The following is a 26,001-nucleotide window of genomic DNA, read 5'->3' on the forward strand; positions in this document are numbered from 1 at the left end:
ATTTTTGATGGCATCTATTGTTAATTTGTCCCTCCCTCTACTAAAGCAGGGTAGGCAAACTTGGGCCCAGTCACCTTGGATGGTCCAGGAATCTCTGTGTTTTTACATGAGTAGAATGTGTCCTTTTATTTAAAATGCATCTCTGAGTTATTTGTGGGGCATAGGAATTCATTCATTTTCCCCCCCCCAAAATATAGTCCGGCCCCCCACAAGGTCTGAGGGACAGTGGGCCGGCCCCCTGCTGAAAAAGTTTGCTGACCCCTGGTCTAGAGACTCCACTTAGCCTGTCCTGAAGAACTGAGTGGATGGAAACTAGAGAGGCTGCCAGAATTGAATCTGAGCAGTAGAGGACTTTGGGCTTTCAGATTTCAGTGGTGCCCTGTGCAAGGCTAAAATTTGGCATAACCCCTCTCCTCCCCAGCATTATTTCAGTGACCTTTGCAGGGCATCAGCCTAGTTAAAAGGTAAAGGTAAAGGGACCCCTGACCATTAGGTCCAGTCGTGGACGACTCGGGTTGCGGCACTCATCTCGCTTTATTGGCCGAGGGAGCCAGCGTACATGTGGCCAGCATGACTAAGATGCTTCTGGCAAACCAGAGCAGCGCACGGAAACGCCATTTACCTTCCCGCCGGAGCGGTACCTATTTATCTACTTGCACTTTGATGTGCTTTTGAACTGCTAGGTTGGCAGGAGCTGGGACCGAGCAACAGTAGCTCACCCTGTCGTGGGGATTCGAACCGCCGACCTTCTGTTACTCAAGCCTAAAACCGCCTCTGATCTGAGACTGATCTGGAAGCTGACTAGTGTGCACCCGAGGGTGAAAGGCACATCATCCTTGCCATTGATCCTGTAAGAGCCAGGGAGGGCACTATTTCCACTTAGAACATTTGTTTGTTTAAATCTGTATATGGCCCTTCCTCCCCTCCAGATAGGAAATTCCTGCATCGCCAGGGGTTGGGCTAGATGACCCTCGGGTCCCTTCCAAGGCCGACGATCCCAGGAGTCTCTCTCGCAAACTTGCAGAGCCAGAGGCCGTCTCCCGGGGAAAGGAGAAGGAGAGGATCGTTGGCTTTGAGGATCTCTCTCTCCTCCTAAGTGCAGACGCTCCAAAGGCGCGCAGAGCCTCAGTGGCGCCCCGGGAGGCTGCACCCGGGGGTCAAATTTCCAGCCAAACCCTCTTCGTTGGGCTGGGCTGGGCGGGGTGGGGCTGCCTCCGGCCGGCGCCCATAAGAGGTCCGGGCGCGCAGCCGGGCGCGGCAGGTGGGGCGCGATGGCTCTGCGCGAGTGGCTTCTCGGGGCGTTGCTTTCCGCGGATCCCGGGGCTTGGATCGTGCTGCTCGGGGTGCTGCTGCTCTCGTGGCTGGCGCTGCGCCCTCTGCGGCTCTTGCGCGGCCCGGACGAGGTGGGCTACGCGGGCGAAGCCGGGTGCAGCCGCGCAGAGGCGGCCCGGCGAGCGCGCAGGAGCCGGCGGCTCGGGCAGCTGCCGCCCGTCTACCCCAACGGCTGGTTCCGCCTGCTGGATTCGGCGCAGCTGGCCCGCGGAGAGGTGCGCAACGTGGCTGCGCTGGGTAAGTGGGGTTCCGGAGCATGGGCAGATTGCGGCGCGGGAGGAAGTGCGGGCAGCTTGGAAGTGGAGTCAGGCCGAGCGCGCACCAGAATCAGCTGCGCGTAAAAGCGCACGCCGGAATCCTGCTGCCAAGTGCTGTTGGCAAGCCCTGCCAGGCGCCGGCCTCGGGATTCCACCCCCTGGAAAGGAATCCAGGGTGTCCCCACGAGGGTCGGCGGTAGCTTTGTCTCTGAAAGTTGGCTTGCTAGCTGCGGGGAACTCTTTCTGCCTTCTTTTCCACGGAGAGGCTTTCCATGACGCGACAGTCTCTGCTGCGAGTCAGGAATGACAGCTGTAAAATCCCGGAATGATTGACAGGGAGGGGAGCCCGGGGTCTTCTAGTCCAGCCCCCTGCAAGGCCCGAATCTCAGCTCAAGAATCGCTGACAACCTCTGTTGAAGAAAAAGAAAAAAACAAAACACTTCAATTACACCCAGAAAAGACCGCAGTCAATAGAAGCTTCTGAGGCACCTGCGAGAATATATACTAAGGGAAGCACATTTTGCAAAACGCTTTTTATTCCTGCATTGCCGGGGGTTGGGCTGGATGACCCTCTGGGGTTGCTAGGTGTGACTTTGGTGTGTGTGTGTGTGTGTGTGTGTGTGGCAACTCGAATGCTCGGAATCTTAAATTCTGCTCTCCGTCTGCAAAGGTGGGCAACCAAGATGGCCAAGGGTCTGGAAACCAAGCCTTGGGAGGGAGCTGGGTCTGTTTAACCTGCAAAAGAGAGGAGACATGATAGCCATCTTCAACTATCTCAAGGGCTGTCCCATGGAAGATGGCGCAAGATTGTTTCCTCCTGCTCTGGAGGGTAGGACTCGAACCCATGGCTTCAAGTTACAAGGAAGAAGATTCCGACTAAACATCAGGAAGAGCTTTCTGATAGTAAGAGGTGTTTGGCAGTGGAACCGTCTCCCTCTGGAGTTTGCAGACTCCCCTTCCTTGGAGGTTTTCAAGCAGATGTTGGAGGGCCATCCGTCAGGGATGCTTTAGCTGAGTTTATTCCTGCATTGCAGAGGGTTGGACTAGATGACCCAGGGGGTCCCTTCCCATTTTACATTTCCATGACTTTCCCTTTCTCCTCCTCCTCGCTGCCAGCATTTTGCAGATGCGTTTGGCAGAAAAGACAAAATCAGTGGGTGCTGACAGGCAGCACTCAGAGGCCAACAATTTTTCTTTAAAAATGCACACCCCCATTCAGTTTTTGTCCTCTGAACTGCAGGTTTGGGTACCCTCCTGCAACTGAAACTGTTCCAAACAATCCTGCCTACACAGGAAACTCGAATCCGGTCTCAGGCTGTTTTAGGAACTTCTCATTGGCTCCCAGCCCAAAAGAGCTGCCCTGTTTGTTTTAAAGAGTTCGATTAGAGGGGGGAACTTGGAGGGCAGGAGGGTGATGGCAGCGGCTGGGAGGGGTGTCGCTGCCCCTGCCCTTCCCTGCTAAGCTTTGCCCAAACCCCATCGCCAGTACTAGAAATTCCCCAGGTGGAAGGCATGTTTTGCGACTGGCGCAGGTCCAATTGCGACCATGTGGAGACCTTTGGATGTTAGGCTGGCGGCTGACATCTCCATTTTGCTGGGCCCTCCAGCTTTCTTAAGCAGTGAAGCAGAAGAGCTTTATTTACCTTTTTCTCCCAACAGTACATGGTTAGTAATAGTAATTTATTATTTGTACCCCGCCCACCTGGCTGGGTTTCCCCAGCCACTCTGGGCGGCTTCCAACAAATATTAAAAAATAGATTAAAATGTCACACATTAAAAACTTCCCTGAACAGGGCTGCCTTCAAACATCTTCTAAATGTCAGGTAGTTGTTTAGGTCTTTGACATCTGGTGGGATGATGTTCCACAGGGTGGGTGCCACTACCAAAAAATTCCTCTGCCTGCTTCCCTGTATCCTCACTTCTCACAGGGAGGGAACCACCAGAAGGCCCTCGGCGCTGGACCTCAGTGTCCGGGCAGAATGATGGGGGTGGAGACGCTCCTTCAGGTATACTGGGCTGAGGCCATTTAGGGCTTTAAAGGTCAGCACCAGCACTTTGAATTGTGCTCAGAAATGTGCTGGGAGCCAGTGTAGGTCTTTCAAGACCAGTGTTACGTGGTCTCGGCGGCCGCTCCCAGTCACCCCCCCTCAATTAATACCTACAACGACCCTGCGAGGTAGGTGAAGAGGCTTCAACTGACTCCAAGGTCACTCAGCAAGCTTCAGGACCGAGTGGAGGAATTTGAACCCCAATGTCCCAGCTCCTCATCTGACACTCTAACCACACTCTAACTACACCCCACTGCCTTCCTAGAGTCCTTCTGCTACGGGGCAGCTCTATAAATTCAGTAAGTAAATAAATATAGGCAAAGCAAAGTGACCTGAAATATTTTCCTTGAAGCATGAATTTGTTTTATTCCGATTGTTTTATTTGACATTTAAATGTGTTGTCAGCTGCTTGGAGGTTTTTTCTTTAAAATATAAAACAGTATAGAAATGCATTGAATAACAATACCAATAATAATAATATATTTCACCTCAAAAAAAGGCACCTGGATATTCTGTTGTGGCTATCGCAACCTAGGTTTAAGGTGCTATTTAAGCTTATATATCTGAGTTTCCAACACTGGAAATGCATAATAATAATAATAATAATAATAATAAATTTCATTGGTAGGAAAAAATGATGCCTAGGTACTCTGTTGTGGCAACCGCAATCTAGGTTTAAGGTGCCATTTGGTGATCAGCTTCTAAGTCTGAATTTCTAGCACTGCCCATCGCCGAACTACCACATTTTTTTACAATTTGCGTACAGCAGTATTCAAAACTCCCATTGTCCTAGCCGCATTTTGTGACAGGGACTTTCATTAGCGTGGGCAGTTTCTGAGCTCTGGGCGCAGTGCTGCGCCTAAGATTTCAGATTAAAACTGCAGAGTGGAAGGAAAGGGGGACCATTTTCTGCCTCCCCACTTCCAGCTACTCTCTGAAGATTGGAGAAGAGACCCTCTTAAGAAGATTCGGGGATGTGGGCAGGAGAAGGATTAGACCATGCGACAAATGAACATAATATTTTAGCTGCAGTTCATTCATTTTCAGCTTTGTATTAAAACTATATTTTATTGATGCGCCCATAACCTAGGTTTAACCTAGGCTTTCACACCTCAGTTTCTAACACTGGCGTACAGGGTAACAAAACCTGAGTGCCCCTTGCCGTCTCCTGGCACCCCCTGCCAACTCCTTTCTCTGCCCGACTTGGAGCAGCTCAGCCGGAAGCCGGGCAATTTTCTTTTCCCACTTCTTGTCTTCGTTGCTCCTTGTTTCAGAAACTCGCAATGCTGTTTGTCTACACAGAGCTCCGCGTCTTCTTCATCCCACTGGTAGCCTTGGAGATGCTGAGGAAACTCAAACCTTGCCAAGTCTCGTTGTCAGAGCTTCTTTCGTCGACTCACCCACGATTGCCGGCAATACACCCTTTAATCAAACCAGGAACAAAGCGAGCCGTTTGCCTTTTGTAGCGAGTTACTTGGCGAGTTGTTTGCAATAACTGGGTTGCGGTGTTGCCAGAAGGCTTTATGGCCTCAATATCCATTTGGCCAGTCACAAAAGGGTGTGTGTTTTTGTGTGCCTACTGCAAAGCTGAGCAAGCCTTCAGAAAACAGCTATTTGACTTTCCGAAGACATCTGAAGGCAGCCCTGTACAGGGAAGTTTTTAATGGTCGATGTTTTATTGTGTTTTAAATATTTTGTTGGGTGCCGCCCAGAGTGGCTAGGGCAACCCAGTCAGACAGGAAGCATATAAATAAGATAATAATAGTTCAAATTCTTTTTTTGCGAACCATCAGCTCTTAGAAGTGGTAATTTTTTTACCTATTTACTGATCACATATCCTACCTCGGTAAGTTCTAAAAAACAGACCCAGTAAGGTAGGCCTGATATTGCAGCCAGAAGTAGACATTGTTAGAAACTGAGATACATAAGCTAATTACCAAATTCCTGCATTGCAGGGGGTTGGGCTAAATGACCTTTGGGTCCCTTCCAACTCTACGGTAATTGCACCTTAAACCTGGCTTGCGGTTGCCACCCCAGAGTGTGTAAGCATCTCTCTCTTTCCTTTTTGCAATGACATTTTTTATTCTTATCATTCAGTTCATTTCTATCCTGCTTTATGTTTTAAGGAAAAATTTCCAACACGTTCAAACATCCAATTGGACCATCAAGCGCCCTGGAAAAGATTTCAGATCCTTCTTGAAGGGATATTTTGCTTTCCTCATCTTTATGGGCTGACTTAATTTAGGAAGGCAGTGAGGTGTAGTGGCTAGAGCATGGGTAGGCAAACTAAGGACCAGGGGCCGGATCTGGCCCAATCGCCTTCTAAATCCGGCCTGAGGACGGTCCGGGAATCAGCGTGTTTTTACATGAGTAGAATGTTTCCTTTTATTTAAAATGCACCTCTGGGTTATTTGTAGGGCCTGCCTGGTGTTTTTACATGAGTAGAATGTGTGCTTTTATTTAAAATAAATCTCTGGGTTATTTGTGGGGCATAAGAATTTGTTCATTATTTTTTTTCAAAGTATAGTCCGGCCCCCCACAAGGTCTGAGGGACAGTGGGCCGGCCCCCTGCTGAAAAAGTTTGCTGACCCCTGGGCTAGAGGATCGGACCAGAACCTGGGAGATCTGGGTTGAAGTCCCCACTCAGTCATGAAACTGACAGGGTGATGTTGGAGTGGGTCGCTGCCTTTTAGCCGGCCCCACAGGGCTGTTGTAGGGATCAACTAAGCGAGGAAGTGAACCATGTACCCTTGGAGAATAAAGGTGGAATATAAATGTCATAAACAAGCTCTTTTGCTTATCTGCTTAAGAAAGCTGGAGGGAGAAGCCAGGTAAGATGTCAGTCGCTAACCTGGCACCCACCCAGAAATCTCCACACGGGGATGTGTTCCTTAGGGAATCTCGCCTCAGCAAAGAAGGTCAAGTTTCCCTCTACACCAGCTCTCAGTTGGATATGTGTAAAAGCTTCTCATACAATCGAAAGGATAAGGACCTTGGAAAAATTCCAACCCCCTGCAAAGCACGAATCTTTTGCCTAAGTCTGGACTCAAACCCATGACCCAGGCATTCAGAGTCTTGTGTTCTACTGACGGAGCTATCTCGGTGTCCCACTTTCTCCCTGGCCTTTTCAAGCAAAGATGAGTCTGGCGCTCTCCGTATTGTATTCCGTGTAATTGCAGAATTGGAAGGGACTTCGAGGGTCCTCTAGTCTAACCCCCTTTGTTTGTTTGTTTTTAAATGATATTTATTCAGAATTTCAAAAAATACATAAGTAAGAAAAAAAGAGAATACAACCAAGAAAAAAGAAAAAGAATAAAAAGAAAAAGGAAAAATACAGATCCAAATTACATCTTGTCATTTGCTTGTTTCTTGGACCTCCTCACACCTCCCTTTTTGTATTCTATCTTAATTCATTGTTTCAGCAAATTCTTCCCATATTTCTCAATTTTTATTTAAGTAATTTAACTTAACAATCTGTCTTTTTTATTAACTCGGCAGCTCCTTTCCAACATTAAGTATATTTTGTTGTTCAATTTGCCATAAATTTCTTTTAACCTTATTTTACCTTAAAAACCATAAAAAATTCAAAATTTAAACCATATTTATATATAACTCCTTCAAATCTTTCACTAAAGCCAATTAATTCCTTTCCAGCATATTCCCTGGTATTTCATTAATAAAATAGGCTCTTAAGTCTCTTCTATGCCCCTTCTGCAGATTTTCTTGTTCTTGTTTGTGCTTACACCCTTCCTTGTCTTTTGTTGGTTTCTTTCGCAGTTTCTTCCCTTTCTCCTTGTGGAGTGGGTCTCCGGGGAACTCCAACAGGAAGCAATCTCCATCTTTCATCAAACTGGCCCAATCCCCAATCCCCACACTCCCACTCCTAGTCTAACCCCCTTTGAGGCAGGAATGTGCCGCTGTCCTTTACAGGGATTGAACCTGCAACCTTGGCAGACTCTTTTTTTGCTGCCTTCTTCACGGAGCGGAGCGGCCAGCTCCTGGCTTCCTCACCCCAGCGGAGGCATTCCTAAAGGATTCAGAACGAACCTTTCTCCAGTTCCCCAGCCAGTGCAGCAGAGCCGGAAAAACGAGTTGTGGAAGTGTGCAGCATGTCAAAGGCAAGACCTTGCCGCCTTGTTCGGCTTTGCAATGAATTGTTGATCTGGAAGGGGTTCCCAGGGTCATCTAGTCCAGCCCGCTTGAGGCAGGACTTTTTTGCCCAATGAGGGGCTCGAACCCATGACCGAGAAGAGCCCATTGCAATAAGGAAGAAAGCGTGGGCATTTAGGGGCTGCGGCCGAAAGCAGATTCAAGTCAGCTTCATTAAGGTGTCACTCAGAAATGTTGACTTTCCTCCAAATCGATGTTCTAGTTGTGCGCTGGCTTGGGAACATGGTGTGCTGCCCCACCAATGGGGTGACATGCTGACACCCCAGCAGCCAACCTTGTCTGATGACGGACTCCAAACGGATGCCAAGGTTTTGTCCTCGTTTTGTGCCACTCCCAGACTCAGCAATCAACACTTGAACTGGGAGCTAATGTGAAAGAAAGGGTGAGAGTTTATCTAAGGCCGCAGGTGGAACGTGAGTTAAAGCACAGAGCCTAGGACTTGCCAATCAGGTTGGCGGTTTGAATCTCCGCGACGGGGTGAGCTCCCGTTGCTCAGTCCCTGCTCCTGCCCACCTAGCAATTCAAAAGCACGTCAAAGTGCAAGTAGATAAATAGGTACCACTCCGGCGGGAAGGTAAACGGCATTTCCGTGCGCTGCTCTGGTTCGCCAGAAGCGGCTTAGTCATGCTGGCCACATGACCTGGAAGCTGTTTGCCAGCTCCCTCGGCCAGTAAAGCGAGATGAGCGCCGCAACCCCAGAGTCGGCCACGACTGGACCTGATGGTCAGGGGTCCCTTTACCCTTTACCTTTAAGGCCGCAGGTGCGATCCCCGTAAAGGATAGCTGCATCTTCCTGCATTGCAGGGGTGGCCTGGATGACCCTCAGATCCCTTCCAAGCCTGCTGTTTTCATAGAACCCTAGAATGGTCAAGTTGGAAGGGACCTCTCTGGTCATCTAGTCTAACCCCTGTGACGTAGGACTACCCTCCCCGGTGGGTCTCGAACCCACAACCTGGAGATTAAATGTCTCCACCCAAAGCGAATCCAAGCTTCCGGGCAGGAGGTTTTCATTGCTTGGTGCAGGCTTCAGAAGGCAACATCCAGCCCACAAGGCCCACAGCAAAGAGGCTTCACCCTTGCATTTCTTACCCACGTGGGTTCGAGTCTCTCATTGGGCTGAAGATTCCTGCATTGCAGGGGGTTGGGCTAGATGACCCGCAGGGTCCCTTCCAACACGACAGCTCCAGGATTCTCGCACGGCAGCCACCTTTTGCATCAAGCAGTTCTGTTTTGGGTTGACTGAGATGTAACAGTTTTTTTAAAAAAGGAAAAGGGTGCGATCTGTCCTGGAAGAACCCTGGGAAAGCTGGGGTGACCCTGGCCTTGTTGCTGCTTGCGAAGGGGACCCCACCACAGATGGGACTTTGGGCCACCTCGAAACATCAGTCCGCCACTGGCCATACTGAGTTTCCGGCTGCCCCACCCCAGCGGAGGCATTCTCAACGGCTTTGCTTGACCCTTCCTCCAGTTCCTCACTCCGTGCAGCAGAGCCAGAAAAGCAGGTTGGCAAAGTGAGCAGCGTGCCAAAGGCAGACCGCCTCCCCCTCCGCCCTGCTCAGCCTTGGAATCGTCAAGTTGGAAGGGACCCCCAGGGTCATCCAGACCAACCCCTGGCAAAACAGGTATCTTCTGCCCAACGCGGGACTCGAACTCACAACCCTGATATTCAGCAACTCCTGCTCTTCCGACTGAACTATAGAATTCTATAATTATTGAGTTGGGAGCGAACTCCAGAGTCATTTGGTCTAGCCTCCTGCAAGGCAAGAATCTTCTGCCCCATATGGGGCCCGATTATTCTTTCTTCTGTCTTTCCAGGGAACATATTCACGTCCGGAGAGCTTCCTAACCGGATCATTTCTGAGAGAATTTAAGCGCTCTTTGGCAGAGCGGCCAACTTACCATGTTGCTCTGCCTTGGCAGTTTCAGCGCTGCTGACTCTCAAAACTTTGGGATTGTCCAAAAAGACACCACCAAAAACAAATCAATTTGAGTCAGACTACTCCAGTGGGGTCAGTTAGACCCAGGTTGTTTTTTTAAGCAATGTGGGTTTGAGTCCCACATTGGGCAAAAGATTCCTGGCTTGCAGGGGGTTGGACTAAATGACCTTTGGGATCCCCTACAACTTGAAAATTCTGGGATTCTGTGGGCAGGATGTGGCATGAGGTCTGTGCAGCGGGAAAAGAGGCTGTCCCTGGGTGCTGATAAGCCCTTCTGGCTCCTTTGCTTGCCCCCCCCCCCCCATGGATGAGGCTGGGCCGAGGGCAATGGCTTCAGATGAAAAAACTTCCCCCGGGTGACCTTGAGAAATGAGATTCCTGCAGTCCAGTTTAGCAGGCCCTTCTGCTCCCAGCCAGATCTTCACACTGCTTGTAAATCCAGCACAAACTCCAAGTGTCCCTATTTCCCAGGGACATCCCTGATTTAGAGAAGCCGTCCCGGTTTCTAATTTGATCCCAGAATGTCCCGCTTTTCCTTCGGACGTCCCTATTTTCACTGGGAAAATGTTGGGGGGGGGGTACGGAGTTATCCGACTCCCAAATCGTTTGAAGGTACAGTCGTACCTTGGTTTTCGAACTGCTTAGTTCTCGAATGTTTTGGTTCCCGAACGCCGCAAACCCGGAAGTGACTGTTCCGGTTTGTGAACTATTTTTGGAAGCCAAACGTCCAACAGGGCTGCCACGGCTTTCGATTGACCTGCAGGAAGCTCCTGCAGTCAATCAGAAGCTGCGCTTTGGTTTCTGAACGTTTTGGAAGTCAAACGGACTCTCGAAACAGATTCAGTTCGACTTCCAAGGTCCGACTGTATGGGGAAGTTTTTTAAATGCTTAATGTGTTATTATGCCTTTATATATGTTGGAAGCTGCCCAGAGTGGCTGAGGCAGGCCAGTAAGATATGTGGTGTGTTAATGCGTAGTAAAATTATCATTATGGAATGAGACGTCATTGGAGAAATGTTGGAGGGTATGATATATATAACAGTGGTTTTCAACCAGTTTGCCCTGGCACCCTGGGGTGCCTTGAAGGATGGTGAGGGGTGCTGCGGGCAACCCTGGCCTCTGTTTCCCTTTCCTTCCTTCCTTCCTTCCTTCCTCTGATGCCCTCGCGTCTTGGCCTCCCAAAGGCTTGCACAACTGTTTGTTGCAGCAGCCCTGGCTGCAAGCTCTGCAGGCGAAAGGTGCCTCTGGGGCTGGCCAGGGGGTGCTGGGTGCCAGGAGCTGAGGCAGCCTCGGAGGAAGCAAGCAAGCGGGCGAGGGAGCCCAGCCAGCCAGTCCGCCAGCCCTTGCTGTTGGGAATGGACAGACAAGTGGGAGGCCGGGCAGACAGACAGGCTCTGTGCTGGCCTTCCTCGTGCCTGCTGTGTACAATGCCTGCCTGGCAGCTGAGTGCCCAGTGCTGAAGGGGAGCCGTTGTGCCATGCAGGCCTGGTAAGGCCTGCTGCCGCCACCCAAGGTGCCGGCCTCACATTCTTCTTTGGCCAGTCTCCGTTGGGCCACTAAGGCTGGGGGCACCCTCTTTCCAGGCCCCTGTGGGGCAGTGCCAGGAGGCACCTCTCTCTCGGGCAGCAGCAGAGGACTCGTAAGGAGAGGGAAGAGGAGAGGAGGCTGAGGGAACGCTCCACAAGGGAGGATGTTCAAAAAGGGGTGAGGGGCTGCTGGCTCTGCAACCAAGGGGGGATAAAACTGGGCTCCTGAGCCCCACAGAGTTGCAGCAGAAAGGATGTAGTTGGTCAAGGGAGCTGTGGACTCAAAAATTATTTCGGAGTCACCGCTGAGGCCAAAGAAGGAGGAGGAAGACTCAGAAAGGTGGAAAACTTCTGGCATCTAATCATTGAATTGGGAGGGATGCCAACTTGAATAAAATATGGGGGGGGGCCGCAGGCCCACATGATGCAGTGCCCACATTGATCACATGATGCAGTGTGTAATAATAATAATAATAATAATAATAATAATAATAATAATAATAATATATTTATACCCCCCGTCCATCTGGCTGGGTTTCCCCAGGCACTCTGGGTGGCTTCCAACAGAACACTAAAATACAATAACCTATTAAACATTTACAGGTAGGTAGCCGTGTTGGTTTTTTTCTATTAAACATTAAAAGCTTCCCTAAACAGGCTGCCTTCAGATCAGTGGCATAGCGTGGGTTGTCAGCACCCTGGGCAAGGCAAGTAATTTGCGCCCCCCAACCCTGGATTTGCGCCCCCTAACCCTACCCCTAACCCCCAGATGTTGCGCCCGGTGCGGCCGGCCCCCCCTGCACCCCCCACGCTACGCCACTGCTTCAGATGTCTTCTAAAAGTTTGGTAGTTATTTATCTCTTTGACATCTGGTGGGAGGGCGTTCCACAGGGAAGGTAACACTACCGAGAAGGCCCTCTACCTGGTTCCCTGTAACTTGGCTTTTTGCAGGGAGGGAACCACCAGAAGGCCCTCGGCACTAGACCTCAGTGTCCGGGCAGAGCGATGGGGGTGAAGATGCTCCTTCAGGTATACTGGACAGAGGCCGTTTAGGGCTTTAAAGGTCAGCACCAACACTTTGAATTGTGCTCGGAAACATACACAACACCGTTTGAATGGCAATGCTTATCAACTTGGGGGGGCGGCCCCCTAAAATATTTGATTGTGGGGGCCAAATCATAGTTGGCTCCTATGTTGAGGGTCATCTTTAGTCTAAGGCCCTGCTAGGGAGGAAGAGGCAGCTGCCCAATATGGGGATCAATCCTGCAACCTTGGTGTTGTCAACAATCACACTCTAACCAACCGAGCTCTCCAGCATTGTAGAAGCCCAGAATTGTCAAGGTACCCCAGGGTGTTATCTAGTCCCACCCCCTGCATTGCACAACAGATGGTGCTCTAGGAAAGTTTTACTAATTTTACAATTAAATTTACAGTATCAGATTATTATTATTATTATTATTATTATTAAAAGCTGAATTCTGCAGCTCGTATCCAAAGTCATTTCTGCGCTCTGGAGAAGCTATGCATCTCTGCACGATTCTGGGCTCCCCAGAGGCATCGGGCCGGCTACTCTTGCTGTTTTTGAGCTGTTTGATTGGATTTTTATGCCGTATGAAGCATAGCAGTAACAGACTGTTAGAATTGTGGAGTTAGAAGGGACCTAAGGCATCTGCAGGGACGCGGGTGGCACTGTGAGTTAAACCACAGAGCCTAGGACTTGCCGATCAGAAGGTCGGCAGTTCGAGTCCCCATGACGGGGTGAGCTCCTGTTGCTCGGTCCCTGCTTCTGCCCACTAGCAGTTCGAAAGCACGTCAAAGTGCAAGTAGATAAATAGGTACCGCTCCGGCGGGAAGGTAAACGGTGTTTCCGTGCACTTCTCTGGGTCACCAGAAGCAGCTTAGTCCTGCTGGCCACGTGACCCGGAAGCTGTACGCCGGCTCCCTCGGCCAATAAAGCGAGATGAGTGTCGCAGCCCCAGAATTGGCCACGACTGGACCTAATGGTCAGGGGTCCCTCTACCTTTACCTTTACCTTTAAGGGTCATCTAACCCACCCCCTCAAATGCAGGAATCTCTTGCCTTGAATCCACGACCCTGAGCTCAGCTGGTGAGAGTGTGTTTCTGATAACCCCAAGGTTGCAGGTTTGATCCCCGTATGGGACAGCTGCATATTCCCGCATTGCAGGGTGGGGTCCCTTCCAACCATTCCATGAGTCTATATCTAGCCATGGAGCATAGCAGACTTTGCTTTTTATTCCCTGCTTCTCCACTGTGTAGACAGGACGGGCTCCGTTTGGCCCCACCCGGACTCACTCCTCTTCTCAGAGCTGGATAAAACTTGCAGACGTCGGTTCGAGTCCTGCCCTCCAGAGCAGGAGAAAACAAGCTGCGTTTTGCTCTAGGGAATATTCTCCAACCGTGAAGCTGCGTCTTATCATACGCCGGGTGTCACACAAGCAAAGTGGATGCGAGATTTTTCCACGCCTCGTTTTTGCAACAGCCTCTCTTTTGTTTAAATCGGGCATTTGCCCAAATTACGGCTTTAGGCTGAAATCCTGTTTTCTTCATTCCGGGACTCTTCTCCTTAAGTCACCCCTTTCAAACAGCTTTCCTTTCCCACCATAGAGCTGGAAGGGACCCCCAGGGGTCATCTAGTCCAACCCCCTGCAATTCAGGAAACTCAATTAAGCATCCATGACAGCTGGCTATCCACCCTCTGCTTAGAAACCTCCAAGGAAGGAGAGAGGTCACTCTCCTCTTCCTGGCAGAAAACTCTTCCTGATGTTTAGCCAGAGTCTCCTTCCTTTCAACTTGAATCAATTTGTTTGGGTCCTACCCTCCGGAGCAGGAGAAAACAAGCTTGTTCCATCTTCCATGTGACAGCCCTTGAGATATTTGAAGATGCCAATCTTATCTAGGGAATATTCTCCAACCGTGCACTTGGGCAAAAAAAATGAGAGGCACAAATACAAGATGGGTGACACCTGGCTTGAGAGCAGTACATGTGAAAAGGATCTAGGAGTCTTGGTTGACCACAAACTTGACATGAGCCAACAGTGTGACGCGGCAGCTAAAAAAGCCAATGCAATTCTGGGCTGCATCAATAGGAGTCTAGCATCTAGATCAAGGGAAGTAATAGTGCCACTGTATTCTGCTCTGGTCAGACCTCACCTGGAGTACTGTGTCCAGTTCTGGGCACCACAGTTCAAGGAGGACACGGACAAACTGGAACGTGTCCAGAGGAGGGCAACCAAAATGGTCAAAGGCCTGGAAACGATGCCTTATGAGGAACGGCTAAGGGAGCTGGGAATGTTTAGCCTGGAGAAGAGGAGGTTAAGGGGTGATATGATAGCCATGTTCAAATGTATAAGAGGATGTCACATAGAGGAGGGAGAAAGGTTGTTTTCTGCTGCTCCAGAGAAGCGGACACGGAGCAATGGATCCAAACTACAAGAAAGAAGATTCCACCTAAACATTAGGAAGAACTTCCTGACAGTGAGAGCTGTTCGACACTGGAATTTGCTGCCAAGGAGTGTGGTGGAGTCTCCTTCTTTGGAGGTCTTTAAGCAGAGGCTTGACAACCATATGTCAGGAGTGCTCTGATGGTGTTTCCTGCTTGGCAGGGGGTTGGACTCGATGGCCCTTGTGGTCTCTTCCAACTCTAGGATTCTATGATTCTATTATTCTTATCTCCTCTTTTTGAGGATAAACTTACCCAGCTCCCTCCTAAGGCTTGGTTTCCGAACCCTCGATCATCTTGGTCGCCCTCCTCTGCACATCTTCCAGCTTGTCAACGTCCTCCTTAAATTGTGGTGCCCAGAACTGGACACAGTATTCCAGGTGTGGTCTGATGAAGGCAGAATAGAGTGAGACTTTCCTGGATCTGGACACTAGACTTCTGTGGATGCAGCCTAGAATAGCGTTAGTTTGTTGTTGTTGTTTTGCTGCCGCATCACACTGTTGACTCATGATAAGCTTGTGGTTCACTGACGCTCCTAGACCTCTTTCACATGAGCCACCAAAACAGAGGACAGAGCTGAGTGCAACTTCAGCAACAAAGAGTGAACATGAACATGAAATTTATTACGGTCAGAGACCAGCTTGAGAAACCCAAATGGAACTACAATCCCAGCAGCAAAACAAACATTTAAAACAATATACAACAATGGATTTTAAGTTTAAAAGTGCGATAGGCATATAAAAACTTTAAAATAGACTACCTTAGAGAAATGACCCCAAGTCGCCCATGGATCCGGGTTTGGGAATTTTCTTAACAAACTAGATTGAATCGGGGGATGGTCTGCACCTACAGATCTGTGCGCCGAATCTGGCGACAATCCGGGTCGCTTTGTGGTCTTTGCCTAACAGGAGAAGATCAAATTTTTGCTTTACCGAATTTTTGCAAGCCTCACCAGCAGGAGGTCAATGGTTTCTCTACGTAAAAGGGACTTCTAAAAAATATGTGTTCAGGGCTTTCTATATCCCCCAATGGACAGGCGCAAATTCTCTGGTCATATGGGACTTTTTTAAAGGATCCTTCCAAGACTGGCAAGGGCAGAGCCGAGTTTCTGGCAAGTGTGAAAGCCCTTCTTGCATTTTTGGAGACAAGAAAAAAGGGATTTGCTGCTGGTACAGTTATATCTCTCTCGATTTTTACAATTTTATAGTCGGGGCATCTTAAGCAGTCCTGTTGTCTCTCGGTGTCTATAATTCTTTGCCTAACCATTGCTTTTGACAAAGAGTGAAGAAATCATTCTCGCTTCTTGGGGGCTTTTAAGCAGAGGTTGGATGGCATCCAGGTGGATTTTTTGAAATGTCTGGGGAAACCTGGGAACACGACAGCCCAATTTTCCTATTAAATTGGTAAAAATGTCATTTTTACCCCCTCTCCAACTTTGCCCAACTTTTGTGTCTGGATTTTCACTTCATGAAATATGGCAACCTTACATCTAGGCAGTGGCGCAGCGTGGGTTGTCAGCACCCGGGGCAAGGCAAGTAATTTGCGCCCCCTAACCCGTGGATTTTAGTAGGGGCAGAGAGCTGCGAGTGCGAGCGCGCGCCCCCCAGATGTTGCGCCCGGTGCGGCCAGCCCCCCCTGCACCCCCCACGCTACGCCACTGCATCTAGGGATTCTCTTTGGGCTCCCTCCACCCGGTTGAGAATCAAATCCTTCGTCCTAGCTGAGAGAAGAGCCAGCCTTAGCTCCCTGAGCCTCATCCTGCCTTCTCTCTTTGCCTCCGGCAGGGGAGCAGTTTGCCGTCTTCCGGAACTCGGATGGGAAAGTTTGTGTGGTGGATGCCTATTGCCCTCACCTGGGCGCCAACCTGGGTGTCGGAGGCCAGGTGGTGGGCAGCTGCATTGAGTGCCCGTTCCACGGCTGGCAGTTCGATGGAGAGAGCGGCAAGTGTGTCAGGATCCCGTACGCCGAGAAAGGTGAGCCGCCTTTGCCCATCTCATTGAACCCTGAACGTGTTTCGCACCTGGGGCCTGGAAGACAGGGGGCGGCTCAGCACTTTGGGGGCCAGGGGGGGGCAGCCCTCACAGGGGGGGGGGCGCAAGGCCGTGTGGGCACAGGCAAAGCAGAAATCCCTGAAGATAAGCAAAGGTTCTGTTAAAACCAGGAATGGGGGGCAATTAAGTGACTCCCCCCAAATCCCAAGTCCCCACCACAGCCTCAAACGAAGGCCAGGGCAATGACCTTTGACACAGGCACCGTAATACACAACAGCAAAGAGGCTCAGAAAAGCAGTCTACAAAATTGTGGCAAAAGCAGATTCCATGCGTCGTACTGTTTCCCCTGACTATCCAACATAGAATCTAATAATCGCCAAAATTCAACGGTTTGATGGATTTCCTTGGTTCCTACGGCTAATGACTCCTCTGGAAGAGGGGAATCTAGGGCTCCCCCTGCTTCCATAATCCCTCAAGCATAAGGTCACACACTCCTTGCCCCTCCATAAGGTGGGAATGTAGCCTCACAACAGGAGGCAGGAGGCGATCAAGGGCAGCACAAACCCCAGACAGAAATCCATTGGGATGGTGGATCGAACCCTGATACTTTCAGAGGAGAATTGTCGGGAAAGCCTTGCTGCTAGGGCGATGTATAAATACTTTTATTGTTCTTGGGAAGCAGTCAGGGGTGGAGGAAGGGGGGGTGCAGTGGGTGCGGGCTGCCCTGGGTGTCACCACTGAGGGGGGTGACAAAATGCCAGGCAGCACTCACCGTGGGGCCTGCTGCACACCCGAGCCACTGCGCGCAGGCTCTGTGCTGCCCAAATGTTCCACCCGCTGCCTGCCCCTCAGCTGTAGGGCAGCTGAGTGGGAGGAGGCAGGCAGTGGCGTCCCAAGTTGGGGGCGGGGGGGCGGTGTTCCATGTTTGGGAGAGTAACATAGTGGGAATCTGTGGGGTGCTTGCCCTGCTGCCCCGGTCTGGGCGCAGCGGCGAGAGCAGGGCCTTGCAGAGCCAGGCAGAGGCCCAGGCCAGGTAGATAATGTTCCCCCCCTTTTTTTACCCTGGGGATAACTGAAGTCTTATAAATAAGTAAGTATATAAATAATTTTCACAAAAGTTATGCTGACAAATCATTTTATTTCAAGGTTTGAACCGTATCTGCATATAAAGACAAAATGGAAAATATAGATAAATATGCTGACCGAGGCCCATATGCCCCCCCCCCCGGGGCTTGGGCGCAAGCCGCCATCGTGCCGCCACCGCCGCATGTGGAAGTGTAGCAACGCCACACATGGGCTGTACATAGCGGTTTGCCACCGGCGCCGCTGGAGCACCATACGGATGGGGCTGGGATTCTTCCGCTGCCAGCAGGTGCCACTTATGGCGAGCCAGGGACCCCCCTCCCCGCCTTGCCCTAAGCGGCTCCCGCTTTGCCGCTTTACAGCGAGCTGAGGAGGGAGGGGGACAGACGGACAGAAGCCGTGGTTCCCAAGAGGACGCTGCTTCGGCAGTGCCCCGGCAAAGTGGCATCCCTCACCCCCTTCCGCTGACTGCTCAGGGTACTTGGGGAGTCGCAGGGGTGGGGGCACAGAGGTGTAGGAAGGGGGGAGGACATTCGGCGCCTGTCCGCGACTCCCAAGCCTACCCTGAACTGTTAATGTGGGGGGGGGTTTTGACAAAAAATATTCCGCACTGGGTACCACTTGGCTTGCTATGCTCATGTTTCTACACACCAAACACTTCTTTTCTTTCTTTTCTTGAATTTGCATTTTATTTATTTGTTAACATTCTTATATTACATCGGTAAACATTGTCATATTACGTTACAGGACTTACTATAATATAATTTCCAACATGTATACATAAATTATATATGAATTTTATATACCTAGAAGGAAAATGGAACAAACAACCAAAAAAGAACAAAGAGAAAAAACAAAAAGAAAAATTCCCCCCAAAATCATATACATACCAACACAATAGACTCCCTGTCTTTCCCACTGTCTATTTCTTTTTTTCAAATCCATGTACTCTTATTATTGTATATTTCTTTACATATTTCTAATACATATATTTCAAATACGTATTTCTAATACATATTATGTATATTTCTAATACATTCCTATATCAATATGTGCTCTTAGTCTTAGTTCTCAACTCAGTCTCACGCCAACGTCAATCAAATGCTAGCACAGACAGCGAACCTTTTCTGTATTTTTGAACATATGTTTTATATCTATCCCACTTTTCCATAATTTTTTGTTTTGAATTGCCTCTCAGGGTATTTGTTAACTGCACCATTTCAGCAAATTCTTGTAGCAAATTCTCATGCCAGTCCGTTATTGTCGGGGCTTCTTGTTCCTTCCAAACACAGCAAACACTCCTACGGACATATCTGTGATGTCTCGATGATGCTGTTGATGAATGTGTTATGGGAAATGGGGAGAGGTCTTAAAAGTTCATGCAACCCTATGCTCGGAGTTCCTACTCTTGGTGTGTTTGAACCTTCCTGCAACAATTAAAGATCAGGTTTACTGGCCGCCATTTTGCTCCTTTAACTTGGCTGGAGACTCCGTCCTTTGCTGACCAAAGGGACCCACGGGGAGTGGCTCCCCAGTATATCTGCACCCCAGGATTTTTCCATATCAGTTCACAAGCACACCGGAAGCGCTGAACACGGGTGTATAGCTCGGTTCATCTGAGCTCTCTGGCCTTCATCTGAATCAGGAGACACGGATCCTCCTGGGCTGCCTCTGACGCCCGCTCCCTCTCCCCGCAGTGCCCGAATTCGCCAAGATCAAGGTGTGGCCGTCGTGCGAGGTCAGCGACATGGTCCTGGTCTGGTACCACTGCGACGGCATCGACCCGACGTGGCGAGTCCCTGACCGCGAGGAGTTCCTGCCGCGCCCGTGCCCCTTCCGCGGCCTCACCGAACACTTTGTCAACGTGCACATTGAGGTGCTTGCGGGGGCACAGCCAGGCAGGGTGCTGTGACGAGTCGGGGGTCTTGAGGGAGTGGGTGGGCAGGCGTCATGGCATGATCTGATGGTGGCATTTGGTAAGGCTCAGGGGCAGGATTTGTGCAGGGTTGGAGAGTGTGTGGAGGGGAAGCCCATGCAGAGCAGAATAATAATAATAATAATAATAATAATAATAATAATAATAATAATAATAATAATATCTTTAAACCCTCCCCAGCCACTCTGGGCAGCTCCCAACAAAATATTAAAAACACGATAAAACTTCAAACATTAAAAACTTTCCTAAACAGGGCTGCCTTCAGATGTCTTCTAAAAGTCTGGTAGTTGTTTTTCTCTTTGACATCTGGTGGGAGGATGTTCCACAGGGCGGGCGCCACTACCAAGAAGGCCCTCTGCCTGGTTCCCTGTAACTTGGCTTCTCGCAGCGAGGGAACCGCCAGAAGGCCCTCAGAGCTGGACCTCAGTGTCCAGGCAGAACGATGGGGGTAGTGACTCTCCTTCAGGTATACTGGGCTGTGGCTGTTAATGTTAAAAACATATGAAGGCAACTGTCTACTTTTGGAAAGGCACGCTCAAAATTGTCTTTTACAATTATGTTATAAAGTCCAGCAGGACTGAATTTTGGTTTTTTTACCTTTATTGTTGCAATGGGAGATTTCCTTGAAGCTTGAAATTATTTTATTCTGGACCATTTGATTTGATTCCTTAAGGGAATGTCAACAGCCTAAAGATTTTTCCCTTTAAAATAAAAAACGCTCCAGAAATGAAATTGTTATTATTGTTATTATTTATAATAATATAATATTGTTGGTGGAAAATAGCAAATAATAATAATAATAATAATAATAATAATAATAATAATAATAATAATAAATTTCATTGGTAAAAAAATGGGGGGAAACTGTTTAAGACCAAGCCAGCCCCTTGGAAGGGTCTCTGGAGGTTGTGGAGTCTCCTTTGTTTTGAAGCAGAGGTTGAATGCCCATCTTGGATGCCATCCAGTTTTTGAACAGGGAAGGGCAGGGTATAAATTATTATTATTATTATTATTATTATTATTATTATTATTATTATTATATGTTTGAGTGGGGGGGTTGGGCTGGATGACCTTTGGGGGCCCCCTTCCAACTAGCAGAGGCTCTTCAGAGTTCCAGGCAGCTCTGTCCTTTCTCCATGCCAGGAGATCCCAGAGAATGGAGCGGATATGGCCCACCTCTCCTTCCTCCACCGCCACGCTTTCCTGAGTGGAGCCGACCTGCGCTACATGGCCTCCCCTTTCTGGACTTTCTTCCGGCACCACTGGCAGGTAAAGGAGGCTCCCCCGGCGGGACCCAGCGTTTGAAGCACAAATATCATTCCTACATTGCCGGGGGTTGGACCAGATGACCTTTGGGGGACCATTCCCACTCGACAACTCTCTGATTCTGTGAAAGGAGGGTTGGGGTTACCTTGGCCAAGTTGAACGCCAAAGTCAATAATTTCTAGCTCGGTTGCTAGAGGAAGAAAATGAGACTCAAAAACTCTGGGTGGTGGGTTCAAACTCCATGCTGGGCAAATTTTTCCTGCTTTGAGTGGGGTTGGACTGGATGATCCTTGCAGATCCCACCCAGTAGCTCAGTCGGAAGAGCATGAGACTCTGTATCTCAGGGTCAAGATTCCTGTCTTGCAGGGGGTTGGGCCAGATCACTCTCCCAACTCGGCAATTCTATGACTCTACCATTTTTCTACCACAGGCAGATTGGCACCCTGATCCGGAGCCCAATGCCCACTGTTCCCGCTTGCAGCTGAAGCACAACGTCACTCTCTTCGGAAAGCACTTCAGCTTCATGGACCTGAAAGTTTCCGCCTGGCAGGTACAGTCTGTGGTGAGGAGAGGCTATAAGAGGATGGTTTGTAGACTGTGTTTTTTCTCGACTTTTTCTAGGGTCATCTGGTTCAGCCCCACCCCCTGCATGGCAGGAATCTTTGGCCCAAGGTGGGATTTGAACCCATGACCCAGAAATTAAGTATCCTAGAACCATAGGATTGTAGAGCTGGAGGGGATCCCAGGGACATCTAGCCCAACCTGAATCCCAGCTATAACATCCCAGAATGGAGATGAAGACCCAGAACAAAATTGGGTCATAGCTTTTAAACACATTGCCCGACCCCTTAGCCAAAGACCACCTGAAAGCATCATAGAAGCATCACAGAAAGAGGCGGAGAAATGTGAGTGTGTGGCTTGTCTCGTCATGGATTTGTGGAGTGGTCTTCTATTCCAACCCCCAGCAAGGCAGCTGTCCCATACAGGGATCGAAACTGCAACCGTGGCGTTCTCAGCATCATGTTGCGTGCCGAGACCCCGCGACCACCCCATCGTTGATGAATAAGACACAAGGACACAGATATTAGGTTAATGTTATTGGGCAAATTTAGGCCACAACTTTATTGGTTACAGAAGGTGAGTGGTATTGGCTTAGGCATTGGAACTGACCTGACTATATGACAGCATCTTAAAAAGCAGAGACATCACCTTGTCAACAAAGGTCCGTATAGTTAAAGCTATGGTTTTCCCAGTAGTGATGTATGGAAGTGAGAGCTGGACCATAAAGAAGGCTGATCGCCGAAGAATGGATGCTTTTGAATTCTGGTGCTGGAGGAGACTCTTGAGAGTCCCATGGACTCCAAGAAGATCCAACCTATCAATTCTGAAGGAAATCAGCCCCAAGTGCTCACTGGAAGGGCAGATCCTGAAGCTGAGGCTCCAATACTTTGGCCACCTCATGAGAAGAGAAGACTCCCTGGAAAAGACCCTGATGTTGGGAACGATGGAGGGCACAAGGAGAAGGGGACGACAGAGGACGAGATTGTTGGACAGTGTTCTCGAAGCTACGAACCTGAGTGTGTCCAAACTGCGGGAGGCAGTGGAAGACATGAGCGTCTGGCGTGCTCTGGTCCATGGGGTCACAAAGAGTCGGACACGACTAAACAACAATCACTTTTTTCCCCCAAGTATTAAATTCTCACATCTTATCTATTTTACATTGTAGGAGTTACTTCAGTCCTGCTAGTGATTTTAAGTTTTTACAACTGTCTTTTAAATACTCAGTAAATTTACTCCAATTGTCCTGGAATCTCTGGTCGTCCTGGTTCCGGATCCTTCCTGTCAATTTGGCCAATTCCGCGTAGTCTGTCATTTTCGACTGCCACTCCCCAGTGGTAGGAACTTCTTGTGATTTCCCGTTTTGAGCCAGCAAAGTCCTTGCAGCGGCTGTGGCATACATGAATATGGTCCTTTATCTTAATCTCCTTTCCCATCAGACCAAGCAAAAAAGCCTCTGGTCTTTGGGGGAAGGTATATTTTAATATTTTCTTTAGTTCATTATAGATTGGCTCCCAGAATTTCTTCACTTTATCACAAGTCCACCACGTATGATAAGCTTGACAGTCCATGAGGTTGCCTCCAAGCTGGTTGACAGTCTCTCTCTCTCCCCCTGCAGGTGGGGCCCAGTTTGGTCTTCCTCGTCCTTCGGTTTCCCCTCCTGGGCCAAGGAATCATCGTTCAAAGCGTCACCCCCGTGGAGCCCCTCATGCAGCAGGTGATCCACCGAATATACTTCCAGAAGAACGTTCCCGCCTTCATCCCCAAGATGCTCCTCCGGGCAGAGTGCAGCCAGGTAGGGAGTGCCAGCAGGGAGCACCCAAGCAGTGGGTGGGGGGAGACTGAGACCTTCCCATGGGCTGGAAAGCCAGCCAGACCTGACGAAGGGGTCAGGCAACATCAGAAACACAGAGAAGAGAATTGCCAAATGGCACCTTCAACCTGGGTGATGTTCGGCCCTGAAGAATGTTGAGGCACAATTTGTTTTTGCAGTGAAATTTATACAAACAATAATCTCAGATATATAAGCGGATTGCCAAATGCCACCTTAAGCATAGGGAACAGTGGCCAACATGGAATGTCTAGGTGCCTTTTAAAATAATTGATTGTTATTAGTATTACGGTCAAACCTCGGTTGTTGAATGTACAGTGGTACCTCAGGTTACAGACACTTCAGGTTACAGACTCCGCTAACCCAGAAATAGTACCTCGGGTTAAGAACTTTGCTTCAGGATGAGAACAGAAATTGCGTGGTGGCAGCAGGAGGCCCCCATTAGCTAAAGTGGTGCTTCAGGTTAAGAACAGTTTCAGGTTAAGAACAGACCTCCAGAACGAATTAAGTTCTTATCCCGAGGTACCACTGTACAGTCAAACCTTGGTTGTTGAATGTAATCCATTCTGTAAGACTGTTCGACTTCTGAACGACAACCGAGGATCAAAAGGCGGTCGGCAAAGTCAGTGGAGAAAAAAAGGGGGGAAAACCCCGGAATTCGAAAATCGTTCGAAAACCAGAGCAGTTACTTCCGGCATTCGGGAGCTGAAACTTTCCAAAAGGGAGGCGTTTGGGAGTCGAGGTTTGACTGTATTATTAATAATAATTTCCACTGTTAGAAACTCATATACATAAGCGAGTCGCCAAATGGCACCTTAAACCTGGGTGACGGTTTACACTGTGGAATGTTTAGGCACATTTTTTTGCTATTATTATTATTATTATTATTATTATTATTAATCCGGGGGGGCAGCCATATGGAGATGTAATGCGCCAACCTGGCACCCTGAGATTTCGGCGTGGTTGCAAGTGGGCCTGCGCCTGTTGTAAAACGCAGCTGATGGATTTTGAACCCTGGGTGCAGGGCAAAGTCTATCAAAGGCAGGGCAAAGTCTATCAAAAGAACTCCTGCACTCCATCCCCGTTCCCTGCCAGCTGCATCTCAGTGCAGGTTGTGTTCTTCTCTCCATGCTCTGTCTCAGTTCAGAGGACTGCATGCAGATTCTTATATCAGGGAAACCTCCAACTGTAGAATGAGAAGTGACGCCAAGGGTCATTAAGCACTTGCAATGCAGGAAGATGCCGCCGTCCCTTATGGCGATGGAATCTGCAACCTTGGCATTATAGACGCCATGCTCTCGCCAACTGAGCTATCCATAATAAAATAATGATAATAATAATTTACTACTTATACCCCACCCATCTGGCCAGGCCTCCCCAGCCACTGGGCGGCTTCCAACAGGATATTAATGTCAAACATTAAAAACTTCCCTAAACAGGGCTGCCTTCAGATGTCTTCTAAAACTCAGATAGTTGTTTATTTCCTTGACATCTGAAGGGAGGGCGTTCCACAGGGAAGATGCCACTACCGAGAAGGCCCTCTGCCTGGTTCCCTGTAACCTCACTTCTCGCAGGGAGGGAACCGCCAGAAGGCCCCTGGAGCTGAACCACAGTGTTTGGGCTGAATGATGGGGGTATTCTTGTTGTCCTGTTCCTGTTGCAGGGGTTTGCACCCTCAATGTCCCTTCCAACTCTACAATCCTATGAGTGATCTGCAGACGCCTGTCACTCTACTGCCGTGATCGTTGCAATGGAGTGACTTTTCTTTCTTTGTTGGTCTCCTTTTTCAGTTTGAGCGGGACGTCATGATATGGAACCACAAACAATACCTCTCCAAACCGCTTCTGGTGAAGGAAGATGGGGCGATCCAGAGACACCGCCGTTGGTTCTCCCAGTTCTACGGCGAAAAGAGCCCGAAGATTACCAGCCAAAAGGAGAGCCTGGACTGGTGACCGAGAGAAGCCCCCTCTCCCCCTTTGGGTCTTTTTTCCTCCTGTCAAGGGGATCCAGGAAGTCACCACCCGCGAGTGGCACTTGGGTGACCCTGTTCAGGGAAATCTTTAGTGTGTGATGTTGTGCTTTTAAAATTTATTATGGCAGCTGCCCAGAGTGGCTGGGGCAGCCCAGTCAGATGGGCAGCATATAAATAATAAATTATTATTATTATTATTACTACTACTATTACTATGCCTGGGGACTGTCGCTCTGTGGCCAAGCAAGCCTTGAAGAAATGCAGATCCTGATCTGGTCCACACATGAAGCTCTTTTGATGGCCGCCCCAAAGAAATGTGGATCCTGATCTTCTCCGAAAAGATGGACTGCAACCAGTTGTTGCCCCTGAAAAATGTGGCTCTTTTGGCCCGCAAGACTTTGGGTTGTATGGAATATTGCAGATGCTGATATTGCGCAGTTTGAAGAGACTGGATGCATAAAAACTGAGTCCTTTGGGAATGAAGCATTGTCCCGACCCAAACTTTGACTTACAGAACTTTCTTTAAAAACGTAACAAAAGCATCAAAGAGATATTCAAAATATCCGTATAATATCTTGTGCTGTCCAGCATGGGCTCCGCATCTTACAAATAAAATAAACTTATAATCAGAGCG

General features: G+C 49.1%; 1 protein-coding gene across 1 annotated transcript; it reads left to right on the forward strand.

Annotated features, from left to right (window-relative positions):
- Nucleotides 1–1,256: 1,256 nt before the first annotated feature.
- On the forward strand, nt 1,257–26,001 carry LOC309337017 (cholesterol 7-desaturase nvd-like). The gene is made up of 7 exons (XM_081853641.1): nt 1,257–1,569; nt 16,515–16,703; nt 19,502–19,680; nt 20,884–21,009; nt 21,437–21,556; nt 23,183–23,359; nt 25,186–26,001. The coding sequence occupies exons 1-7, from the start codon at nt 1,272–1,274 to the stop codon at nt 25,345–25,347; spliced, it is 1,251 nt and encodes a 416-aa protein (XP_081709767.1). The 5' UTR covers nt 1,257–1,271; the 3' UTR covers nt 25,348–26,001.

This window comes from Podarcis erhardii (genome assembly GCF_964252035.2).
Source record: "Podarcis erhardii genome assembly, chromosome: 2".
NCBI classification, from domain to species: Eukaryota; Metazoa; Chordata; class Lepidosauria; order Squamata; family Lacertidae; genus Podarcis; species Podarcis erhardii.